The sequence below is a fragment of the Lethenteron reissneri genome, chromosome 44 (genome assembly GCF_015708825.2).
Source record: "Lethenteron reissneri isolate LAM-NWPU_2019-01 chromosome 44, ASM1570882v1, whole genome shotgun sequence".
NCBI lineage: Eukaryota > Metazoa > Chordata > Hyperoartia > Petromyzontiformes > Petromyzontidae > Lethenteron > Lethenteron reissneri.
In genome coordinates, this window is record NC_083822.1 from 13,351,256 (window position 1) to 13,361,216 (window position 9,961).

Here is a 9,961-nt window from a genome sequence, read left to right on the forward strand (position 1 = left end):
AACATTTGTTCCCATATTTTTATTGCAACGCGAGGCCGGTGAACGATGGGTCGCCGATGGGGGGGTGGGGGAGGGGGGTTATATGGGAAGGGATAAATGGCGACGGGGAGCGGTAACTCACATACTGGGGGGAGACAAGGGGGGGGGGGAAACCCTTAATAGCTACAACCTTACAAATAAAAATGATATAAACACGGCATTTGAAACTTAAGCACGAACCACCCAGCAAGCAGTATTTTAATATTTGACACGTCGCTTTTCGCGACCAATATTATCCATAACAAAAAAATGGTAAAATTGTAAATGTGGATTTACTCTCCAACACACCGGTGTACTGAAGTGGTCAATTGACAAACCTTACGAACTGGCTGTGCCGGGTGGTGACAGGTTTAGCGACATTTATATTTACATTATCTAACCCAAAAAAAACCTCCATTATGGATTTAAATTTGTATCAATTCAACTACGAGACACGCAAGGGGAATCGACACGAACACCGCTCCACAACCTTCACCGGTGCCGCCCCATACAATAATGCACGCACAGGTACGGCTAACCCTCGCTACGCGCCAATTCCGCGTCCATGAGCGTATTCAAGAACATACCCCCGCAGATAGAGAGGCTTTACCGCAACAACACTCGTGTAGCGCACTAACATGCCGAGACAGGTCAGGGGTTCGACTCCGTTCCACCTCCCGTCACACACAGCTCCCCCCTCATCCCTGTCACGTCATTCCCGGCCGCCAATCGCACATCGTCACACCTCGGACCGTGTCTCCCTCGTCTCCCGCCACCAAACACACGTCGTCCTACCGTTGGGTTACTCCTGGTCAATAGTTGCAGGCATTAACATCAACACAATGCATAGAAAATGCGGATGTGCGGACTGTTGCACTATAACACAGAAGTTCTACGTTATAAAAATGGGGGTTTCCCCCTTTATTCTGGCAACAAAACTGAAACCTTTTTATAAGGATTCATGTCTGCATTAACCACAATACTTACAGTCAAAATGCAAACAAAACACATACTATGATAATATCTGTGGCTCGACCAGAGGACGCCAAAAGGCGTACAGCTCAAAGACAATGCACTATCAAAGTAATGAGGGTTCGGGGTAAGAATCTATAATTATACCTCCTTTGCCAGTACCAAAATATGATACATTATTTGCAACAGGATGAGCACTGACGGTCAAAATGCATTAAAACATTTAAAATGCATTGACACACCAGCACCTTACATATCCAACGTGTGCATTCAGGCCTTGTGTTTATACATAATATAAAACATCAAGTCGCTAAAAACATCTGAATATGTTTAGTAAGAACCGCTTGGGCAGTAGACAGTGCAGACTTATGGCTGGCTGCCTCATGGCCCGTCTGCGATTGCATGAATAGATGCGGAAAAATCTTTATAAAGATCATCTGCATCATCACGCTATATATAAAACAACATTGTTTTAGTATCACATCATATTAGGTACAGTATATTAACTATATACGTGACATATAACACAAAGCTTAAAACAACAATGTTAGGTGAAAGTAGAATCTTAATTTTTCCCGGAGAAATCCAACGAGTTGTTCCTTCAGAAATTCGATGGACAGCGAAGCTCATCGGATTTCTCCAGGATAAAGATTCGGATTCCGTTTGCGAGTGACACCGCTGGCTAGAGCGGAGCGGATGGGTCGAAGGGCACAAGAGATCCATTGTCACCGGCACCATTGCCCACGTGAGCGTTGAGAGATAGCTCCGTCTCTCCCTGCCTGGACGACGGCTTCCCCAGACACGTCACGCCGACTTGGCCGTCGGGCAGCGCCAGCAGGTTTCTTAGCGCCTCGCACACCGCCCAATCCTCTCCTGTCACGCCCGCCACCGACCGCCCGCACGACAACGCGCCGCGCGTGAACCCCGTCCAATAACGTGCGGCAGCCATCGTAGCATCTGGGCGGAAGCGCACGCAGCCGCCTTCCACGTGACAGGTGTAGCTCGTGCAGCGGATGCCCCGGTGGAACACCAGGAAACACGACTCCCCCCGGGTGCCGCACATGGCGCCGACCACGAGGGGGTTCAGGTAGAAGAGGCGGCCCAGCGCCCGCGCGGCGCGAGCGGCGTTGGGCCGAAGGTTCCCTATAGAGGCGCCCCACGCGTAGCGGCCGCTTGAGCCCTCGCCGTAGACCAAAGACTTCACCCCGACAGGCGAGAAGTCGTTGAGGACAGCGACGCCGCCGCTGCCGTCACCGCCACCGTCATCTTCACCGCCACCTCCGCCCCCATCGTTCACCAGCATGTCGGTGCCTAGCAAGGCCAGTGTCTTGAGGATCTCCTGCTGGCTGTCAGAACCCTCGATTTGCTCCACCTGGCAGGGCACAGGAGCCACGCTGCGTTACTCGGCGTCGCTAGGCCCAGATAGGGCAGCTTCAGCTCCGCAACACAAAATAAAATTTTTGGGTGAAATAATCACAGGTGACCCCTAGGATGAGGTGACTTTGGCTGATATCAAAACTGTTTGGAGTCATATCAGCCAGATATCCTTCAAAGATCATCTAATGAATGCTGTGAAGGGTTCTTAATACAATCAACTTAACATCATGCCTTGTGGCTTTACGTGCCAATCGTTTATTTTACCAGGCAAAGCCCACTGAGATATTTAGCTCTTTTTCAGAAGCGACCTGGCCACAAATGAAATTATAGCTGAATGAAGTGGCTTAGGTTGTTTCTAAATGTGGAGGGAAACCCGCCTGGAGAAAAATCCACACGATCACGGGGAGAGAGAACATGCAAATTCCAAATATATAGCAGCAGGCGTCAGGGTCGGGATCGAATCCACGACCTCCTGCAAACCAGGTGAGGGAGATAACATCTCGCCACCACCAACTGTAGGGGACACTAGGTGTGTCTCTTGCCGTAATAGCGACAACTCCTTTTCCCGGAGGGGTCCGTTTCTCACCATCTGGAGGAGCACGGAGCCCGGCATCCTCTTCGGAGTGTGCGAGCGGAACGAGGTGAAGGCCGTGAGTGAGCGCATCGCGGACAGAGCCCGCTTGCTGGGGAACATGCACTCTGGGTCCACGCTCGGCTGCTGCAGTTGTCCCAGGAAGAAGATGCAGTGAACAATCTGATACACACACGCACGGCACACATTGTTATGAAACTTCACACTCTACGATCTAGAATTGCTTTGACGCAGTAAACCCCTCACGTAGGCAATGGAACTGCACGTAGGCAATGGGAGAACTGAGTCCCCGGCAGGAGGGACATAGCCAATGCACTGCCCTATGCTGTGATATCACTGCTGGTTTCTTATTGGACAAAGGTTAATAACCTCTTAAAACACACGACGTTTTTAAATTTACTATTTTTATTTTACCAGGTAAAGTCCACCGAGCTGTTCGTTATTTTTCAGAAGCGACCTGACCACGATTGATAGCTTAAGGAAGTGGCTTATCATCGCGTGATAAATTATATCAGCCAAATCATCTTTAAACGCAGGTTGATTCTCAGTATGGAGGGAAAAAAACGAATAGCTCAGAGAGAAATCCACGCGACCAGGGGGAGAGAGACACGCAAACTCCAAATATACAAAAGGCATCATTAAGATCGAACCCACGACCTCCTGCATACCAGGCAAGGGAGATAACATCTCTCTACCGCGCCGCCCATATTCCTCTCTGTTACCCACCTCATTGAGATACGAGCGGAAGTCTAGTTTGTTCAGCCTCCCCTTCTGAATTTCTTGCCGGCCATAGGTGTAGACCACCATGATGAACTTGCTCGCAGACCTGACAAAGCGCCGTCTGTAGTCGTTCGTCACCTCCAGCGCCCTCTGTTGTTTCAGACTCCTGCAAAGACAACGAAGGGACCTTCCATCTGAGAGGGCCACAGAGCAGCACGAATGTTCAAGTAATTTCACCGGCAAGAGGGAATTGTCCGCAACCGGAAGCCAGATCTTGTCATTGTTTTGTACTTTACCAAGGCAAGACCCACTGAGCCATATAGACCTTTTTGTAGAAGTGACCTGGCGACAAATGATAGCTCAACAAAGTGGCTTATCGTCATGTGGAAATGTATAGCATCAGCCAAATACTCTAAACGCGTGACGTTGATTCTATATGTCGAGGGAAAAACTAGAGGGCCCAGAGAAGAATCCACACAGGGTCGGGATTGAACCCATGGCCTCCTGCATACCAGGCGAGGAAGTTAACGTCTCCTAGCCACCGCGGCGCCCCCGCTGAACGTACTGCTGCTAGTGGCATCACGCGGCAAGGTTATACTCGTTGTGTTTAGTTTGTTGTCCACCCCCACCTCCGATGACCACGGTGTGGCTACCTACACATGCATACGTACACACAGACTCGCTCCTCGCGCTCACGCCGCGTCAGTGCCGGGTGTGTGACCTCTACCTTTGAAAATCCATTTCGTCGAAGTCCTCGGGCAAACTGCAATCGGCAATACGCGGGGCCGGGGCTCCGTTCCAAGCGTTGAGTGGCTCGCGTCGCGGTCCCACGGTGAGCTGCGGGATACGCGTCCTGCCCGGTGTGAAAGCTGTCCACAGAGCTGTCGTCCACAGAGCTGTCGTCCACAGAGGCTGTCCAGAGGCTGTACAGCACAAGGCTCAATGTGCAGGAGACGCTGGAGTGGAGGGGGAGAAGGGACGGGGTTTATTGTGAAGGTATCGGCTGCAATTCCCAGGTCTGGTTAAGCCTATCATCTAAATGTTTTGTTTGTTTAAAGTTTAAATAGTTTAAGCTGCGCTACTCATGTATCCCATAGTGAGTGTTAGTTACAGAATTTTTTTTTATTGTAAACAAAAAATGTGACAAACAACCCCCGAATTCTTTGCGGTTCCAAGTATCTCAACCTCTCGGCTACAACACCACGCCCGGCCGCCTTTGTCTCCCCAGTGGCGATGTTCACACATCACACGAGGTACTCATTTAAGGCTGAATCGACCTAGGGGAAGTACAGGACCGGCTTTCCGGGTTCGTGCCGCAGCGCTCACCGCTCCCCACACGACAAAGACGAAGGTCCCCCGTGTAGCCTCTAGCAGGCTGTAGGGACACACACAGACACACACACAGACACACACACACAGAGACACACACACACAGACACACACACACACAGACACACACACAGAGACACACACACAGAGACACACACACAAAGACACACACACACAGACACACACACAGAGACACACACAAAGACACACACACAGAGACACACAGACACACACAAAGACACACACACAGACACACACACACAGAGACACACACACACAGACACACACACACACAGACACACACACAGAGACACACACACAGAGACACACACACAAAGACACACACACAGAGACACACAGACACACACAAAGACACACACACAGACACACACATAGACACACACAAAGACTGAGACACACACAGACACACACACATAGACACACACACACACATAGACACACACACACACATAGACACACACAAAGACAGAGACACACACACATAGACACACACACATAGACACACACACATAGACACACACACAGACACACACATAGACACACACACACAAAGACACACACAAAGACACAGACACACACACAGACACACACAAAGACTGAGACACACAAAGACTGAGACACACACAAAGACTGAGACACACACAGACACACACACATAGACACACACACACATAGACACACATAGACACACATAGACACACACATCGACAGATACACACATAGACACACACACACAAAGACACACACATAGACACGAACACAAAACTAAACTATTCTGTTAACCAGGCAAAGCCCACTGAACTATGAGCAATGTTTCTGAAGCGATCTGGACACAGACGACAGCCCAACGAAGTGGCTTGTCAGGGTCGACATTTATAGCAGCAACATAATCGAAACGCAGTTTACAAATGTGGAGGGGAAACCCGGGAGGACCCACGGGGAGAGAGAGACAGAGAGACGCAGAGACAGAGAGAGACAGACAGAGAGAGACAGATACAGAGAGACAGAGAGACGCAGAGACAGAGAGACAGAGACAGAGAGAGAGACGCAAACTCCGACTACAGCAGCAGCAGCAGGCGTCGTCAGTGTCGGGATCGACCCCACGACCTCCCGCGTACCAGGCGAGGCATCGAACATCTCCGAGCCACCGCGACACACAAACAACAAAACAAAGACGCGCAAACACACGGACACACGTGGACAGAGAGACAGAGAGAGACAGAGACAGACAGAGAGAGACACACAGAGAGAGAGAGAGACACACAGAGAGGAAGACACAGAGACAGACACACAGACAGAGACACAGACACACAAAGATAAAGATCCCCCGTATAGCCTGAATAGACTGTAGGGGCAAGTACAGACACAGAGCACACACACACACACAAAGACACACACAGATACACACACACAGACAGAGACACAGACAGACACACAGAGACACAGAGAGACAGACATACACACAGACAGACACAGAGACACACAGAGACACACACAGACACACACAGACACACAGAGACACACACACAGACACACACAGACACACAGAGAGACACACACAGACAGACATAGACACAGACAGACACACAGAGAGACAGAGTCAGAGAGCTGCTGCACCTTGCGCGCGGAGGCTCGAGACGACTGAAGAGGAACGATGGACGACGAGGAGGGGGCGGAGCTGAGTGACGTCACCGCGGGCGACCGAGAAGTGACGTCACCGCGCGAGGGGATTCCCCAGTCTGGGCGCGCGCGCTGCGAGCCACGTGACTCAGCGCCACCGCCCCATTGGAGGGAGACCACCCGCAGCGTCATCATCATCAGCAGCATCATCAGCAGCAGTATCAGCAGCAGCAGTATCGTCATCAGCAGCATCATCATCATCAGCAGCAGTATCGTCATCAGCAGCATCAGCAGCAGTATCAGCAGAAACAGTATCGTCATCAGCAGCAGCATCAGCAGCAGTATCAGCAGCAGCAGAATCGTCATCAGCATCATCAGCAGCAGCATCATCATCATCAGCAGTAGCATCAAGGGCAAGTTCATCACGAGCAGCGGCGCGCTCCTGGGCTCTTGTCCAGCTCGGCGTGTGTGCTGACAGCACTTGCCCCTACAGTCTTGTTGAGGCTATAGGGGTATCTTTGTCTTTGTAGCTGTACGGTTGCTTAGACTTGGAGCACTTGCCCCAAGTCTAGTAAAGCTACATGGGGGTGTAATAGTTGTGGTTTGTGTCTAGTTTGCTGTCCTTCCCCCGCACCTCCGATTAGCACGGTTGTCAACGTACGGTGCGAAATAGATTCAACTTACACACACGTACACACACATACTTACACACACACGACAACAACAACAATCGCCATTCGCCACTAAGTGGCGGTGACGTCACCACGACGCTTGTGCCAGGCCATGTGCACCTTGAGGCCACGTGAAGTGTCGAGCGCCCGCTGGCAGGAGGTCACGGGGCAGACCCAGCAGGTGCCACGGGTCGACTTACTCAGATGACCGAGATGAGTGGCTGATGCACCACCTGTGCCCCCTACTGTGCCCCCTGCTGTGCTTTAGCCAGCGGCAAAAACAACCCCCTACCTCCTCGCGGTGCCGGACCGGCAACGCTGTCGTGGACAGCGTCTGTGACCACCACAGTGGCTAAACGGGGGCTCTGGACGGGTGCGAGGGGCTGGTAACCCCTCCACCTTCAATACATTAGCGTGGGTGACTACGGTGGCAGGGACCACCTCAGTCACCCACCCCGACCTACGACGTTTCGGCTCTGGCCCTAGCGCCGCGTGGTGTACACCGCTACCAACTGGGATGAACTCACCCAACGGGTGCAAGCGCCGATATCGGCTCCTCTCGCGTGTGAGCAGCAGGAGGAGCAGGAGACCTGGGGGCAGAGGGGGGGTCACATGAGGTCATCGTGGGGAACGCCAGAGGGCCTCTGCGTGGAGGCGGCGAGGTGTTATCGCCCTCGCCGGGTCCGCAGGAGGTCGTGGGGGTTCCGTCCGCCGCGGTCGCGTCGAATGATCCCCGGGGTTTCCCCCTCCACGTGTCGGGCCGACACAATGAGCCGCTTCGCTCGGCTGCTTATTCTCATCTGTGAGCGCCGTCTGGCAAGCAGAGCCACACATCTCAGTGGGCCTGGCCTGCTCAAATAGAACACTGTCGGTGCAGAGAGCAGCAGTCTGTTGGAACGGGTGCTATTAGCGCGCACCACCACCACCACCACGCCCGGCCGCCTTTGTCACTCCAACGCTGATGTTTACAAAGCGCATCGGGCATTCGTTGAAGACCGAATCGTCGCTGGCCCTGAGCTGAATTTGGGTTTCTGGGCCCGGAGTGCAGCGTGCCAATCGCAGCGCCACCAATCATCGCTCCCCATCAAAAGACAAACATCCCCCATGTGGCCTTAACAGGCTGTTGGGGCAAGTGCTGTTAGCGAGCAGCACCTATTGATGCCCCGCACGGCACACGAGGGGGTTGGTGGCCAGCACCACGCCCGGCCGCCTTTGTCTCACCAGAGGTGATGTTTTTAATGCACATCACCAGGTACTCATTTGAGGCTGAGTTGACCTAGGGGAGGCCCAGGAACCGGTTCAGATAATCGTTCGGTTCAGATAATCGTCACCGTTGTTGATGGCCGTGAGCGGGAATCTAACTCGGGTGGGCAGGGTTCGAAGCACAGCGCGCTAACCACTGCGCCACTGCTCCCCACCCACCAGCACCCCAACAAACACCACCACCAGCACCACCACAACCACCACCACAACCACCAGCACTACCACTACCACCACTACCACAACCACCATCACCACTACCACAACCACCAGCACCACAAAAAACACCACCACTACAACCACCAGCACCACAACAAACACCACCACCACAACTACCAGCACCACCACAACCACCAGCACTACCACAACCACCAGCACTACCACAACGACCAGCACCACCACAACCACAACGACCAGCACCACCACAACCACCAGCACTACCACAACGACCAGCACTACCACAACGACCAGCACCACCACAACCACCAGCACTACCACAACGACCAGCACCACCACAACCACCAAGCACCGGTGCCACAGAGGCAGCTCTCTCTGTCCCTCTTTGTATCTCTTTCTGTCTGTCTCCATCTATGTATGTCTCTCTCTGTCTCTGTGTCCCTCTGTCTCTGTTTGTCTGTATGTCTCTCTGTCTCCCTCTCTGTCTGTCCCTCTTTGTATCTCTTTCTGTCTCTTACCCAGCGGCGGGGAGAGCGCAAGGGAGGATCCAGGTGGAGACGCCGAACGCAGCAACGACACAAGGTGGTGGTGGTGGGGGTCGCGCCTTGTCCCCCCCTGGGCCCCCCCCCCCCGCGTCACCCCCCCATCACCCCCCCGCGTCACGCCCTCACCCCCCCTCACCCCCCCTCACCCACGATTCCGAGCAGTGACGCTGCTGCGTTGCTCAGCAGTGACGCGTCACTGCTGAGGGGGGTGGGGCACGGCCCAGGCCCGTGCAGGTGGAGGCGGTGGGGAGTTGGCGCAGTGGGGGGCCACACCTGGTGGTGATGCATGGGCCACTCGTCTCAGTTGGCGCAGTGGGGGGCACACGTGGTGGTGGTGCATGGGCCACTCGTCTCAGGTGGCGCAGTGGGGGGCACAGGTGGTGGTGGTGCATGGGCCACTCGTCTCAGGTGGCGCAGTGGGGGTCACACGTGGTGGTGGTGCATGGGCCACTCGTCTCAGGTGGCGCAGTGGGGGTCACACGTGGTGGTGGTGCATGGGCCACTCGTCTCAGGTGGCGCAGTGGGGGTCACACGTGGTGGTGGTGCATGGGCCACTCGTCTCAGGTGGCGCAGTGGGGGGCACTCGTGGTGGTGGTGCATGGGCCACTCGTCTCAGGTGGCGCAGTGGGGGGCACAGGTGGTGGTGGTGCATGGGCCAC

General features: G+C 53.7%; 1 protein-coding gene across 1 annotated transcript; it reads right to left on the bottom strand.

Moving 5' to 3' along the window:
• LOC133353475 (uncharacterized) lies at window positions 1–9,370 on the bottom strand. The gene is made up of 6 exons (XM_061569753.1): window positions 9,276–9,370; window positions 6,647–7,910; window positions 4,407–4,635; window positions 3,686–3,845; window positions 2,954–3,121; window positions 1–2,362 (listed from the first exon to the last, which is right to left on the bottom strand). Exons 3-6 carry the CDS (start codon window positions 4,418–4,420, stop codon window positions 1,673–1,675), a joined length of 1,032 nt encoding a protein of 343 aa, XP_061425737.1. The 5' UTR covers window positions 4,421–4,635; window positions 6,647–7,910; window positions 9,276–9,370; the 3' UTR covers window positions 1–1,672.
• Window positions 9,371–9,961: the final 591 nt, after the last annotated feature.